The sequence below is a fragment of the Paroedura picta genome, chromosome 15 (genome assembly GCF_049243985.1).
Source record: "Paroedura picta isolate Pp20150507F chromosome 15, Ppicta_v3.0, whole genome shotgun sequence".
NCBI lineage: Eukaryota > Metazoa > Chordata > Lepidosauria > Squamata > Gekkonidae > Paroedura > Paroedura picta.
Window position 1 is genome coordinate 17,658,313 of NC_135383.1, and position 15,929 is coordinate 17,674,241.

The 15,929-nt window shown below is 50.4% G+C and overlaps 1 protein-coding gene across 4 annotated transcripts in view; it reads right to left on the reverse strand.

Moving 5' to 3' along the window:
* SSH2 (slingshot protein phosphatase 2) overlaps positions 1–15,929 on the reverse strand; it is a 130,057-nt gene that overhangs the window by 46,994 nt on the left and 67,134 nt on the right. Inside the window, exon 1 of one of the 4 annotated variants that reach the window (XM_077311289.1) lies at positions 13,947–14,269. The exons of the other annotated variants lie outside the window; for them this stretch is intronic. Coding sequence (XP_077167404.1) covers positions 13,947–14,101 — 155 coding nt within the window. The 5' untranslated portion in view covers positions 14,102–14,269. Of the gene's footprint in view, positions 1–13,946; positions 14,270–15,929 lie in introns of those variants that run through there. 4 annotated transcript variants of the gene reach the window in all.

Here is a 15,929-nt window from a genome sequence, read left to right on the forward strand (position 1 = left end):
TTACAAGCAACCTGTTTAAAAAATTCTGATTGCACATGTCCGTTCATTTCTCTGGACAGTAAGGCGTACAACAAATGTGCACCTGGTAGGAAACAGCAAACTTTTCCCAAACTCCCTATAAAAATTCATGAGAAGTATCATTTGGTGAAGTTTCTGAGCAACCTTCCTTCACAGAGTCATAGATCACAGAAATCACTGGAAGTCTTCAAGCAAAGGTTGGATACACACTTTTCTTGGATGCTTTAGGATGCTTTGGGCTGATCCTGCATTGAGCAGGGGGTTGGACTAGATGGCTTGTATGGCCCCTTCCAACTCTATGATTCTAATCCCTACAGCAGGCTTTCTCAACCAGGGTTTTGTGAAACCCTGGGGTTTCTTAATGGCCTAGAAGTGTTTCCCAAATGGGGGGTGCGTTAAATCTGTTCCACTATATGTTTCTGGTAAGGCCTTGGAGGAGGAGCGTGTCTCATGGCTTAAGTGCCACTCAGCGCTTAACACCCACTCAGGGTGGCTGTCCCGCCCCTGAATGCCTCCTCCTCCAACTGGCTTGCCTGTGTCCAGCAGCCAGCCAATTGCCTTCTGCCCCCTCACCCCTAACCACCCTTCCTCCTTTCACTTCTCTCTGAGGCTTGGGGGCTGCAGAGCCCTGCCGCCTGAGAGCTGCTCCTTCCGGTGAGTTCCCTAACAGCTGCCTGCAGCCTTTCCAGGTCCCGGGGGTAGGGGTAGGGGTAGGCCACCAGCAGAGTTCTTCTACTCCACCCCCCTAATCTAGCGCCCGTTGAATTCCTGAATGCAACAGCCTTAGCCCCTATATATATATATATATATATATATATATATATATATATATATATATATAATTTGTTAAACATTTCTTGTATGATATGACCATACCCTCCCTCTCAAATGGCCAATGATAGGCCTAGAGGGGGTGAGAAGGGAAGAGGCCCCAGGTGAGTATGTCCACAGCTCTGCTTCCTGACCATATTTTGCACGATTGTGCTACTTCTGGGGTTTCTCAAGGCCTGAAGAATACTTCAAGAGTTTTTCAATGGTAAAAAGTGAACGGCTGCCCTATGGCGATGAAGGCCCTGATCTACTTGAGGCTGCTGAGTGAATCCCAATCCAGAAAACGAAAGCGTAAAACCCACTGTCCACAATCTACAGCCCCAAGGAAAGGCTCTGTTCCAAAACATCAATGCAGGCCCCACCCCCACCCACCCACCCCCAGTCCCCGGCCACATTTTCATTAGATCCCAAGGGCAAGTCCACTTTGGGGATGGCCGGACCAAACACACACACACACGGAATGCAAAAACACACGGCTGGAAAAAGAACCAAACAGCCAGGCCGTGTTGTGGCAACCGTGGGCAGGCAGCAAAAGCGAAGCGAGTTCACAGCCGAGGCTGGCCGGGGAGGCTCAGGCGGGAGCGAGGGCACCACAGGTGGAAGCCAGGAATAGAAGGGCTGGTTTTTACATAAGAGGAAGGACGGCAGCCGGCTTTGGCTGGGGGGGGGGACAGCGTTACAGAGGTCACGAGCTGTCTCTCGCCAGCAAGGGGCATTCTGGCCACGTCCAAAAATCAGGTAGCAGCCAAACGGCACAAGCTACAGCCGATGATGCTCTAGGACAGTGGTCCCCAACCCCCAACCCCGGTACCGGTCCATGGATCAGTTGGTACCAGGCCGCGGCTCCTCCTTGTCCTCTTCCCCAGCTGCTGCCTCGGAGGGCTGCCCTGCCACTCACCTTTGGTGCTCTCCAGCGGCCACCATGGCTGGGGCTCCCCCTCGGCGTGGCACTGCACAGCTGCTGCTGGCAGCGCCCCCCAGTGAGCAATGGGAAGTCAGGGACTTCCCTTGCGGGAAAGCAAGTGGAGCAGGGGCTCAGGCGGCGGCGACGTCCCTTGGCAAAAGACTACCCCCCCCCCCAGGCCCCAGTAAAATTGTCAAGCGTTGACCGGTCCCCGGTGATAAAAAGGTTGGGGACCACTGCTCTAGGAGAAATTAGCAGTCAAATGCACATGGTGCTTGCTGTGCCTCCCTTGGATATATTTAATTAAAAAAACGGTTTATAATACGTATCATTGACAGAAACATTAAACACACACAAAAACAATCCCGGTCCAAGATCTTTACATCTTGAATGGATAGCCTTGTGGTGAGACTGTGACACACCTGCATGTGATTTCTTTACATATCATCTGTACAGGACAGCAAAACAGGAAATTCAGAGGGTGCGGAAAGAGAGCCCAAAATAGAACATTCAGACCTTCCTGGATTAATGATTGACATGAAGATGATTACTCAATCCACCTTAATTGATACAGTTGAGATAACGTGAAAAAGCATCAAGGAAAGGGAGCCCATAAACCTTTTGTGGGCTGGCTCTCTCCTTCCAAGGATGGGATGTCTCACTAGTTGCAAATAGGGCAGGGAGGCGGAGAGAGATGCCAAGTGGAAGGAACCAGCCATGGGGCAGAAAAGTTGGCAGGAATGCAAGTGGCTATTCAGGACTGAAATACTTAAAACATGCACAGAGTATATCACTTGTCTCTCTCGCCTCACACCAAGGATAATCATTTTGATCTAATATATTCATTTATGTCCCACCTTTCTCTATAATGGCGACCCCCATATGGCTGACAAAATTCTCTTCTCCTCTGTTTTACCCTCACAACAACCCCACAAGCTAGGTTAGGCTGAGAGTGCGCGACTGGCCCAAGGTCACTCAGTGAGCTTTTGTGGCACAGGATTCAAACCCGGGTCTCCCAGATACTAATCCGACACTCTTAGCCACTATAAGACACTGACTCTCATAGTAGACAAAGGAGGAGGTCCTCCAGGTGTCCTGCTCTCCAGGATCCTGCGAAAGCTCACAAGAAACAGGAAGCTACAAGCACAGAGATCAACCCTATGAAGAACCGGAAAGGCACCCAGAAGTGACCTGCAAACAGCCAGGATCATTGTGTGTGGGTGGGCAGGAAGGTATGTGTCAGTGTTTATCTCTTGAGGCCCTTCCTGGTGAATTTCCTCCAGCCCAGGCTGGATTCAGAGATTTCTGGTGGGGGGATCAGTTGGGCATGAAATTAGGGACACTGTGGGTGGGCAGGTAGTTATGAATACCTGCATGGTGCAGGGGGTTCGACTAGATTACCCTGGAAGTCCCTTCCAACATTATGATTATATGATCATTCAGAAAGGGGTGTGGCAGAACATTATAGCAGAAGAATAGATTGTACCCATTGAGATTGTTGGCCCCATAAGGAAATGGAGGTGGCTGGAAATCCCAACCCATACCCTGCTCCAGAATTTCTCCCCCCCCCCCCCATGATCAGCTTTGCTCCTTTACCTGACAAGCGGATTTCAGCATTCCTTCCCTCCTGAATCACAGGTTGTCCTCATGAGGTTTGTTTTCAGAGATTTCTCCCCCCCCCCTTTTTTTGGCTCAATTCCGTACCTCCAGGAGATCACATAAGATTTCCCTCCCTGCCCATCTGGTCTACTAGCATTTGTTTAGCCAGAAGTTCCTGGAGAATTCATAAGCAGGGCATGAAGGAGATCATCCACGTAGAGTTTGTCTGAACATGGAGGCTTCATGCCCTGGCATGGCCAATGGTCAATACCTTTCCCATGCAACAAGATGCAGGAAAAGTCCAAGCCAGTTAACACTGGTCAAAAAGGCCCATGCGCTACAACCAAGGGACTTGACATTTATTTCTCAGGAAAAAGAAGCTACTGCTTTCTGCAGAAGTATCTCCAGGCCAAGCTCCACTGAAACAAACAGGGCTGACGGCACCCTTCATTTCACACACTTCCTTCTAGGGCAGAAAGCAAAACTATCTTTAATGCGCAGTGTTTAGCATCCTGTAACAGAGGAGGATTAACACCCACCAGCATTAGGCAAATCAAGGTCCCTCAGAGCAGACCTAAAATTTAATGAGGAGTGAGTTCTGCAAGAAGAGATTGCACATTTTGGTAACAAACAAAAAGTTCTGTGCATCAAAGAAGCCACAAACGCAGCCTTTCTCAACTTTTTTTTACCATTGAGAAACTCCTGAAACATTCTTCAGGCTTTGAGAAACCCCGGAACTGGAGCGATGGTGCAGAATGTGGTTGGGAAGCACAGCTGTGGACACGCCCACCCGAGGCCCCTCCAGAACCATCCCCGGCCATTGAGGGGGCCCCCGGGGTCAACATGATATTGCCTGATAAATACTGAACACATTTTAAAAATATTTTTAAAAAATTATTAACTCCCACACATTCAGGAAATCCTTCCAGGGCCGTCAGGAAACCCTGGTTGAGAAAGCCTGCACACACACACACACACACACACACAAAACAGGAGATAGTGGGTAGTTGTTGTTGAACTCATTGCTAGTGGAGGAGAGAAGTGATGGGTGAGGGACTTAAGGCTGCATTCTCTTTTGGACTCTACCACCTGGGCTGATCCTTCCAATGTACATTCCGGGCAAGGAGAGCCACATCCAGGGGGCCAGTTCATAGACAAGAAAACTGAGGCCAACATATTTCAGAGGCATCACTACAAACGGACCCATTGGGAGGTAAGGAGAAGCCCAGACAGCAGGCTAAAAGAGATCTTGGCTGGTGCCAAGCTTTTTGGAAGGCCAGGTCTGTGGAATTTTCGTCTTTTACAAGGGCTATAAAAGATAAGTTGCTGAACTAAAGTTCAGAGCAGAAAGACGTGAAAGCTTGCTCCAGCTATGACCAACCTAATCGTGCACACGGAAGCTTCTTGAACTTCGCTGGTCTTCAAGGTGCCCCTGGATTTGAACTTTGTTCTGCTGCTGCAGACCGACACGGCTGCCCATCTGACTCTATCTGAAGAAGTGTGCATGCACACAAAAGCTTATACCCAGAATCAACCCTTGTTCCATCTTAAAAAGTCACTGGACTTTGTTCTGCTGCTTCAGACCAACAAGGCCACCCAACCTGAATCTTTCTGAAGAAGTGTGCCTGCCCATGAAAGCTCCTACCCAGGTCAAACTTGGTTGACCTTGGACTCAAACTTTGTTCTACCTTGAAAGGAGTGGTTAGCACAAAACTTAAGCTGGAGCAGAGATTTGTCTGAGACCAGTGCTGATTTGGGGAGTTTCAGAGCCTTGCCCAGCTACCTCTGCGTATAAGCAAAGGTTCTTCCAGAACTGATGTCCTCCAAAATGCCCTACTGTTATCTGCCATTCTCAGGCCTTCCAAATTGAGGTCTGCAGCTTCCTTTTCCTGCTGCCTCTGGCTTTCCCTGACGTTACAGTGTTTTCCAGGGAGCCTGGTCTTCTCATAATGTGACCCAACCACGATAGCCTCAGCTTAGTCATTTTAGCTTCTCTAGGGATAGTCCAGGCTTGATTTGATCGAGGATCCACTGATTTGTCTTTCCGGTGGTCCACGGTATCCACCAAACTCTCCTCTAACACCACATTGCAAAGGGATCGACTTACTTCCAGTCGGCTTCCTTCATTGTCCACGAAGAGACTAAAAGACGCTACATGCCAGCTTTTGCAGAAGAAAGCCACAACAGCAGCAACAAACACTGCAGGGGGAAACAGCTACAGACAGGCTACCATCTTTGGGGGAGAAAGTCCCGTACAAAGTACATCTGATGTCCCACTGGCATGTGAAACACGGACCCTGCGAAGGATTTTGTGAGGGGAGTGGGACACTGAAGCCTCTTATTGACAGCTGGGGAAAACAAAGAAGAACTGGGTTCTGTACCCTGCTTTTTACTATCTGAAAGCGTCTCAAAGCGGCTTACAATCTCCAACACTTCCATCTCCTCACAACAGATGCCCTGTGATGCAGGTGTGGGCTGAGAGAGCTCCAAGAGAACAGTGACTGGCCCAAGGCCATCCAGCAAGACTCATATGTCTCAAAGAGGCTTACAATCTCCTCCCCCCGCCTCCCCCCACCACAAGGGGAGGTTGAGAGAGCTCTGACAGAACTGGACTGGCCCAAGGTCACCCAGCTGGCTGCATGTGGGGGAGCGGGGAATCGAGTTCTCCAGATTACAGGCTGCTGCTCCTAGCCGCAACACCAGGCTGGAAATGCATGCCACTTGTTGCTGCCTTGAATCTAAGTGGCTACAGCAGGATATAAATATTCATTAAAATAAATGCCTACGCTTTAACCATCTTTGGGGGAGAAACAAAAAGCCTGCCAGAAGATAAGACGTGATTTATAGCTGGCCTAAACAGCAGCGGCTTTCACACTTTCTGCCCACTGGGAATCCACTCTGGGCTGCAGAGGAAGCTGTGTCCTGCAATGGATTCTGGGATGCATTCTAGGAGTGCTCGGAGTGATTGGATCAGGTCTCCTAGGCCTCGGGCCACATGCAATTAAAGTGTGTAATCTTTAAAAAAGCAAAACAAAACACGCTGCGGTTGCATTTTGCAAGCTGTTTTTGAGAACTGCCACCGTGGATATTTCCCAGAATTAATTTCAGAAAAGGCCACCCTTCCACGGATTTTCACCACAAATTTAATAATCAGGGTGCTCAGAGATTTGGGGCAATGCCTCACCACTGCAAGGAATGTAACAGGACCAGAAAGCTCTTTCCGGCTGCACTGCTCTTCCATCTGTCCAGACACAAGACCCGCAGCGACCGAGCTCTGACGGGCAAAGATCTCCTGAGAAAAAAACAGCACCAGGCGTCCTCCGCTGCTAATCTCTTGTTTACAGGAACGGTGTGGAGGATGCAAGGAGAGAAAGTTCTTCTGGTAACTGAAGTTATCTGCCAGTCCCAGAAAGGGAAAGGCAGGTCCCCCGCCCCAGTCCCAAGCAGGATTCGCTCACCCTGCGCCTCTTGCTATCAAGAAACCAGGAACACTTAGTGGCTTGTTCCCTGCCCCACCCCCTCTTGCTTTCGGCTTTGGCTCTTACACACAGCTAGCCTGGTATAAGCACAATGGCCCAAGTTCTTTGTCCCCAAGCTCAGATATGTTTTTGAACAGTTTGCTTTGCTAACACGATCCACATCCCACTGTCTGTTAGAACAGTGCTTTCCAAAGTGTGTGGAGACCCAAGAGTGGGTCGCAAAGCCCCTGGAAGTGGGTCTCGAGCTAGCCCTCCCCAATGGCCACCCCTGCCCTTTCCGTTTCCTCTCTTATGTGGCCTGGAAACCAGACCTAACCCTGGAAACGGTATCTCCATTGCCAGATATTAGTTGGCATTTCTTCTTCATTGCAGATACATGTTGATCAAGTAAAATGTGTCATGGCGGTTACTAAAGTGAGTTTCTTTGAAATGTAAGAGGGAAATGTAAGAGGGATTAGAGGGAGTTATGGGGAAGGAGAGGCTGGTCAAAGGCTAGATTGCAACCTCCATCTGAAAGGCCGTGCATGTCAGAATGCTGCTTCCTTGGGGGTCATTGCGGGGCAATTGCCCTCTTTGACCGTTTATGCACTGGGAACTTCACTGCCCCAGCTCCTGCACAGGAGCACAAATCGGGGGTGGATGAGGTGCCCCAAACCAAATGCTCTCCCATGTGGGTGCAGGAAGAGGTGGGACAACCTGCCACGACTAAAACTCCAGCCAGCAGCACAGCATGAAACCTCCAGTGCATAAACGGTCTTTGTGGCAATATCTGTTGCTTTCTTTAAAGCAGGGGTAGTCAAACTGCGGCCCTCCAGATGTCCATGGACTACAATTCCCAGAAGCCCCTGCCAGCGAATGCTGGCAGGGGCTTCTGGGAATTGTAGTCCATGGACATCTGGAGGGCCGCAGTTTGACTACCCCTGCTTTAAAGTATCTGGTTAGCCACTGTAGAAAACAGAATGCTGAACTAGATGGGCACCAAGGTCACAGTTTGCCAAAGATGCCCCAAAAGCCCTGGTTGATTCACCACCTTAAGTAAATTTGGACTTGTGGGTCACAATACCGGAAAGGTTGGGAACCAGCGCACTAGAAGAGGCCCGCAAAACTTGGCAGGGCTTGGTACCCAGTCACTGCTTCCTTTAGCTGGTTGTGGTTTTGTTCTCTCTTGCTTTTTGCTCTGCAGAAGTAAAACAAGAGCCCTCCTCCTGTCTTGCGAGAGGGTTTTTAACAAGAAGGAAGGGTGGGGCGAGAGATGCACAGATCCATGCAGCAACACAAACCCACACACCGCCAGTGCTACTCTCCCGCTAGAGATGGAGATGGACACCAATTGTGCAAAAGGTGTGTTTGGTCATGCTCCGTTGCTGGAGGCTGTCGGACCTATTCCTGTCTCTGCGACAGAGTAAAGGGCTTCCTTGCTGACCATCAGAATTAAGTTTACAGTGGTTGGAAATAGCTCATTGAGCCACGTCTCCTGAATTGAGACCCAACCAGGGAGTTGGTTTGATAGATAGGGACACTGACCTCTCACTTTCTGATCTCACTGACCTGTCCCGAGAGGGTAGTCCCTGAGTCTTTGTCCTTCTTTCTCCTCCATTCCTCTATCCTGCAACATCATGGAGCGGAGATGCCTCAAGCATCTCTCCCCAGCTATTTAGATTGGAATAGGAACCTTCTCTTTACCTCCCCTGAGCCTCAAAGGAGGGCGGTATATAAATACAAGAATGAATGAATGAATGAATGACTATTACTACAGTATTAAATTCTCTAACAGTTACAATTGTGAGCTTAAATGGCCTCTGGGGAATGGTAGAGGACAGGAAGGCCTGGAGGATCATTGTCCATGGGGTCACGATGGGTCAGACAAGACTTCGCAACTAACAACAACAACAGTTACAATATTCGTTAAGTACCACCTTTGTGAAGATGCCTTTCTTTGTTTGTTTTTTCACTGCATGCACTCAACCTACTATACTCACTGGCCATAACAAGCACTCTGGTAACTTTCAGGATACTAAGAGTTTACCACAGGTCTACCAATATTTAATATCCCTCGTCCCCACTGTAGACCTGGGTTTGGAGGGTCAAGGCTTTCCCCCACAAATTATTTAAGGCAGATGGATTTTCAGGTGAAGAGGTCAGCATCTATTTGGCCTTATTTCCTGGCCTTAACCTTTGAGAGCAGCTCCGAACTGCTTAAAGCCCCAGAGGGCCCGGTTTCATCAAGAAAAATGTACCAGCAGGAAAGGGCTGAGGTCACAAGAAGTCCTGGCCCTGGTTGAGGCCAGTCTTACCTCCTTGGGACCACGGGCCCTGAGAAGGTTTTGTTCAAGCATATCTTTATGAAATGTGACTAATTTTGTCCACAATCTAACAGATCGTAATCCACTGTTTAACAGTTCACTGTTATGATCTACAACTGAAACGGGTGAGCATCATTTGGTCTGCAGAACACATCGCTCGTTCACTACGAACGCATGCTTTTTTGTTTTCAACTGCATTTCTCTCTCTCAAACGGCTATGAGACAGACACATATGCTAAAATAGAACTGGGTTCAGGATTTTGCAGCTCTTTCTATCTCCGGAAATACTTTTCTCCCTTTCTCACAATATAAGAACTCGAGGGCACTCAAAGATTTTAACGAGAAGTGGGCTTCCAGCCGATAAAAGGAAGTACTTCTTCACCGAAAGAGTAACTCACTGCATAGGCAGCTTCAAGGGATTAAGGTCAACATATGAAGCAGAGGCCTCTCACTGCCTGATAGACACTACATATAGAGGGAGCCCTATGTTTGGGGTAGGGATGCTCTGTATTCTTGGTAAGGTAAAGGTAAAGTTATCCCCTGTGCAAGCACCGGGTCACGTCTGACCCTTGGGGTGACGCCCTCCAGTGTTTTCATGGCAAACTCAATACGGGGTGGTTTGCCAGTGCCTTCCCCAGTCATTACCGTTTACCCCCCAGCAAGAGCAAGCTGGGTACTCATTTTACCGACCTCGGAAGGATGGAAGGCTGAGTCAACCTTGAGCCGGCTGCTGGGATTGAACTCCCAGCCTCATGGGCAGAGCTTTCAGACAACATTTCTGCTGCCTTACCACTCTGCGCCACAAGAGGCTCATCTGTATTCTTGGTACTTGGGGGGAAATGGTGGGAGGGCTTCTGGAGTTCTGGCCCCCCTGGCGGACCTCCTGATGGCACCTGGGGTTTGGCCCCAGTGTGACACAGAGTGCTGGACGGAAAGGGCCATGGGCCTGATCCAACATGACCTCTTTTGTTCTGAGATGCATTTGCAATTTTGCTGTTAGAAAACTAAGGCAGTTATCCTTCTAACTTTCATCAATAAACCACATAGGGAATTTTATATGTTAGCTAAATTATAGATGATGCATGTTATGTTGCTGTACCAGGAAAATAAGCGTTACATATATTTCAAATTTTCTGAAAATTCTAGGGCAAAAAACCCCTCATCCCTAAATGTGCATTCTCTGTTGTGCCTCCCACTTGGTGAAACAAAACAAAAATGTTCAGAAATATATGGGGGGGACAATTTTCTGAAGTGATCAGAATTGCAGCATAATAGAAGAATGCAGGAGGGTGCTTTTCTAAGGGTAGGGGATTATAGTCTGTTACAATGTTTATTGTCTGAAATACTTTGCTTTTGATGTTCTATCTTTGAACTCCACCCTTGGCATTGTTTCTGGTGTGTTGTGCCTTAGATCAGACTCTCGGTTTTTATTGGTTCTTAAGAAGAAGAAGAAGAAGTTGAATCTTATATGCTGCTTTTCATTACCCGAAGGAGGCTCAAAGCGGCTTACTTTTCCTCTCCCCATAACAGATACCCTTTGAGGTGGGTGAGGCTGAGAGAGCCCCGATATCACTGCTCGGTCAGAACAGCTTTATCAGTGCTATGGGGAGCCCAAGGTCACCCAGCTGGCTGCATGTGGGGGAGCGCAGAATCAAACCCGGCATGCCAGATTAGAAGTCCGCATGCATAACCACTACACTAAACTGGATCTCTCTTAAATTCTGTAGTCCCAGTCCTACTACAATATTATTCTTTGTCTTATACTGACTGAATTTTTATATTTTGGAATCTGCCTCCAGCCTCAGTGAGAAAGGCAGGCTAATATCTTTAAACCGCCCGCTCCAGAGGAGCGGGAGGAATAAAGGAGTAAGGGCAAGTGGGGAGGAGTTAGGGCGGGCCCTGTCCAGGATAAAAACTCGGAAGGGCGAATCAGGAGCCGCGAAGCCTCCGAGTGGCAATCCAGTGGGTCTCCAGATGTGGGTCTCCCACCATTTCCCCCCAAGTACGAAGACACTGTGGGTCTCCAGATGTCCATGGACTACAGTTCCTATGAGCCCTGTGCCAGCAGGGGCTAATGGGAATTGCAGTCCATGGACATCTAGAAAACCACATACAGAGTCAGGCAAGGGCAAGACATCTCTTGATTGTTTCTGGCTTTGAACTGGTCGGGGAAACAATTCGAAAGGTGAGGCCATAGGGTATCCTTTTTCAACTTTCTGACTATGGAGTAACCTGTCAAATATTTTTCAGGCTTTGAGTAACCTACCTGCCACACCCCCAGAAGTCACATATGTTTACATGGTGCATGGTGTCACTCGTAAATTAAAACGCTTGTTGAATAAGAAGTTAGTTTAATTTTTGTGTGCAATACTTTGCCTGAGCAAAACAAGGAAGCATTCATCTCAGCTGTCATGAAGCTCACCATGCAAAGCAGCAATTTGCCTGAGGGGAAATGATCTGTGAGATTTAGTGATCACTTGTATCTTTGGGACATCTCCAGGCTGAATATCTGAATCCTCTGGGTTTCAGCAGCCTCCCTCCAGCCACTTTCCGTTGGCAGGGCTCTGAGAGGAAGGGAATGGGAGTAGCCAATGGGGAGAGTGGAGCATATTCAACTCTTCCCTCCCATTCCTTTTCCATTGTGTATGAATTCAACAAGGCCACTGCCGACCAGACAGATGAAAGCCACTCTGTCTTCCTGACTCCTCCCTAGGTTATTATTTTCTTAAATGCGTTACAAAAATCAAATCCCCTCCAACTGGAGTAACACCTTCAGGGCTCTGGTGTAACCCTGGGGTTACTAGTAACCCTGGTGAAGAATGACTGCTTTTGAATGACCAGCCTGGGTTTCATTGGCAGGGTCCATGTGACAAGCTGGAATTCCTGATGGCCAATGTTCCTCAGTATGGCAATAACAGCCGCTGTTGAATTGCTCCCCGTCACGTAAATGAGTAGACAGAAGGGGGCGGGGCCTTATGATTTCCCCAGCCCGCTCACAGAGCATCTAAAGACGGTCTTCGCTATTGCTGGCAATATCACAACCAGGTGGTGTGAGATAAGGTTCCCTCAGCTAGGCAGCATCTAGGCCAGGTGGTATCGATGGCCCCCTCTTCCCACCCTGTTATTAGATTTTTTTGGGGGGGGGGGAATAGGTGTAATACCACCATGTTTCTGTGTTGTTGTTATGTTTTACATCCTTTATTTTAATGGGGTTTTTATTGGTTTTTTAGCTAAGGACAATTGTAGCCTGCCATGAGCCAGTCTCGGGAGTGGTGGGAAATAAATATTTAATAAATAAATTATACTACTACTACTAGTACTAATAGAAGTTTGCTGAGCCTTCATGCGGCTTCAGCCATTGTAGGACAGCGCATATACCCCCATGCCACCTGTAACACTAAAAGCAAACACAGATATTGACTGCTAACAGCAGGCAAATTAAGATGTCTGCCTCCAGCACACCACAACAAAGGACGGTTCATGAAAAGTAGCAAAGTCAGGGCCGAGTCTGCCATTCTGCAGGAGGCAGAGTGCCAAGGGGGCCGGGCTGTTGCCACTTCTGGATTATCAGGAACCCTGATTTAAGTAAAATCTTAGCATTCTTAACTCCTCACTGGCAGGGCGGAAATAAAAGGTTCTCAGCTCCTGTTAGGACCAATGTAGCCTGAGAGGCTGCAGCTGCTCTCCCCCCCCCCCCTGCAGTCCGCAGAGGCTTCATTCTGTTTCATTCTGTTTGGCCGTTGTTCCCATCGCCACCAGAAACTTGCCCCAGCGTCATAAGTCTCAAGAGTATCCCAAGAACTAGGGAGAAAACATCTTCTGCGTTGCAGCAGCTGGTGCCCAGAATACCACATTGCAAGCTATCAAGTGACCCAGGACTTGTTTAGACCTGGAAGCCCACAATCTGTGTTTTGGACACTAGCCGGTCCAAACTTTGCTGGCACAGCCACAAGACGGTCACTGGAAGGGTTCAGCCCAGGACTGGGGAAGCTTTGTGCAAAAGTGCCACCCACCCTGGCCGTCCGTCTCCGGCAGCCCACAAGCAGACAGCTCTGCATAGCCTACAGTAAAAGCTGGTTTGCTGACTCCGGCGTCTTGCACAGCTATTCTGGTCTGATATCCGATAGTGGCAGCGCCAGTGCGACCCTCCTCCCCAAGCGCGGAGATTGTCCTGCCTACTATGTGGGAAAGAACCTCTGGATGGAGGACTCTGGCACACAGGGAGAGGATCTGTTTCCGATGCTCGGGAGGGTGTCACGGAACAGGAAAACCACAATGCCTTTGATCAGGCCAGGGCTAACCCTGGGAAAAGGTGGAGTGCATAACACACCCCTGGTGCGGTGAGAATCCCAACGCCTTAGAATCCCATCCTGGCCACAGCTTCACCCGGGCAGGATATTCACAAGGCAAACCAGAGGGAAAGGTTATTATTATGGGATTTAGCTCCATGACCCTGCTCCTTTGCAGACTTTCATAAGCAGCGGAGTTGGGAGTTCCTGGGCCGCCTTGAGCCGGCGGGGAAAAGCAGCCAGGAGGGGGGCAATGCAGAGCGGCCCGACCCAGTCCTGTGCGCCCGGCGCCAGGAGGCGAGACTCGGGCCCGTTAGTCCGGGGCTTCCCACGCTCAGGATCGGGCTGCTCGGCGCAAGTCTTCCCGGGGAGTTTGGAGACGGGCTTGGCAGCCGAGGCCCGCTGAAGGCGCCTTCTCGGGCGCGCACCTGCCAGGGGAGGGGACGCCGGAGAGCGACCCCTGCGCAAAGGCGCCGCGCTTCCCCCTCTGCTTGCCGGCCGGGCGGCGGCGGCGGCTACTTACAGCTGGTTGATGGCGTTCTGCGAGATGACGGCGTCGGCCGAGAAGTAGGGGATCATGGTGGGGCGGCAGCGGCGGCGGCGGCGGCCGGCGGCGGGAGCGGGGGTCCGGCGGCCGCCCCCGCCTTCCTGCCTGCAGAGGAGGCCGCTCAGGGTCATGGGGGGCCGGCAGCCACGGTGCCCAGCCGGCCGCGCCGTGCGCAACAGCCAGACTGCCCGCACTCGCCGCCTCTCGGCCGGCCCAGCCAGGGGAAGGGGGGGGGTCGCTCCGCCGCCCCCCGCCCCGCGCCGTCCTCCGGCCACGCGAAGCCGCGAGGGCGGGACCGGCCAGAGCCCGCCCTCGCCAGCCAGCCAGCCAGCCCGCCGCGCCGCCCCCGGGGCTCCCTCTGGTGCCTCCGGCCGCCGCCAGGGCCCGTCGCTAACGCGCTGCCCGAGCGAGCGCAGACTGGCGCGCCGGTTCCCAACTCCAGTCCGGGAGACGCCTGGCCACGCCACCCCCCCTCCGAAGTTCCAGCCTGGGCAGAGGGAAGCGTGGCCAGAGAGCTACGCCCCGGGAACTGAGCTGCAAGGCGGTTGTTAGGGGCGCGCACGGCCGAAAGGCTTCCTGTCTTTTATCTCCCCCCCCCTCCCTATTTAAAGCAACAAAGTGCTGTTTGTTCTCCCGCCCGAAGACTAAGGAGTTAGCTTCTAAATGACATTCCATACATACTTCCATCACATTAAAGTCCCATCGTCCCAAATGAAACGGAGGGGAGATTGGAAGGTGACGGCGGGGCTTGTCCCTTATGGGGCTAGAAAGAAGTCTCTTTGGATTACTTCTGTTCACAACTGGGAAAGTGTCTGCCATGAGTCACGAGCAGGGGTAGTCAAACTGCGGCCCTCCAGATGTCCATGGACTACAATTCCCATGAGCACCTGCCAGCATTTGCTGACAGAGGCTCATGGGAATTGTAGTCCATGGACATCTGGAGGGCCGCAGTTTGACTACCTCTGGTCACGAGCCTTGACATTTTTATTCCCCTGTTTTTTTTTTTGTGAACGACAAAATCTGGTCTCAGATCTTGTTATTCAAGCAAGGAACTCTTCCTATCTTCATTATCATGCAGCATATTTGTTGTGATGCTATTTACTAATTTACTCCTACTTTATCCCCTCCTTATCTGTATTATGATTCTTGCTCCATTATCTGAGGAAGTGTGCATGTGCACGAAAGCTCACTCCTTGAATAAAGCTGTTGGTCTTAAAGGTGCCCGGCCTGGACTCAAATTGTGTTCTACTACTTGCTGAGTAATGGTTGATTCAATAAAAGCAGAGAGAGACTCCACTGTGCTGTGCCTAAGCTCGGGCACCCACACCTGCCTCCCCCTTGCTGAGTAGAAACCTCTCAGAGCACCGGGCTGGCCACACCAAAGGCTGCTGTCAACTTGTGAAAGTGCCAGGTGTGAGCCTCTGCTGGGGCCAGATGCAACACAAGGCCTCCAAGGCCTTGGTCCCTTCAGGGCAATTGTTTGGCTGCTACCTGAGGCTCTGCTAGGTGAACCCCTGACCTGAGCCAGCAGCTCAGGCTGCAGGGGGAGCATCACCCAGCTTTTGGGCTGCTGGGAGTTTTTAAAGCAAGGAGAGTGGAAGCTGGAATCTACCTCCACTTATTACAGACAAACGAGGCCTGAAAAACTGGTGGGAAGGCTAATGAGGTGAAAGCAAATCTCTTCCTGGAGTCCTCACCCCGTAACACCTCTTTTCTCTCTCCTTGGCAACATTCAGTAGGTGGCCAGTCAGACCTGAGGAGCTGTACTGAGATAGTATGCACAAATTTCAAGGTACTTGGAGTGCTAAGAAAAATAAGCGCCACCACAGCTCCAGATTAACTAGTGCAGCACACACTTGGATTTCTGGAGGTTGCTTCTCATTGCTCCTTAAAGGTAAAGGTATCCCCCTGTGCAAGCACTGGGTCATGTCTGACCCTTGGGGTGACGCCCTCTAGCAT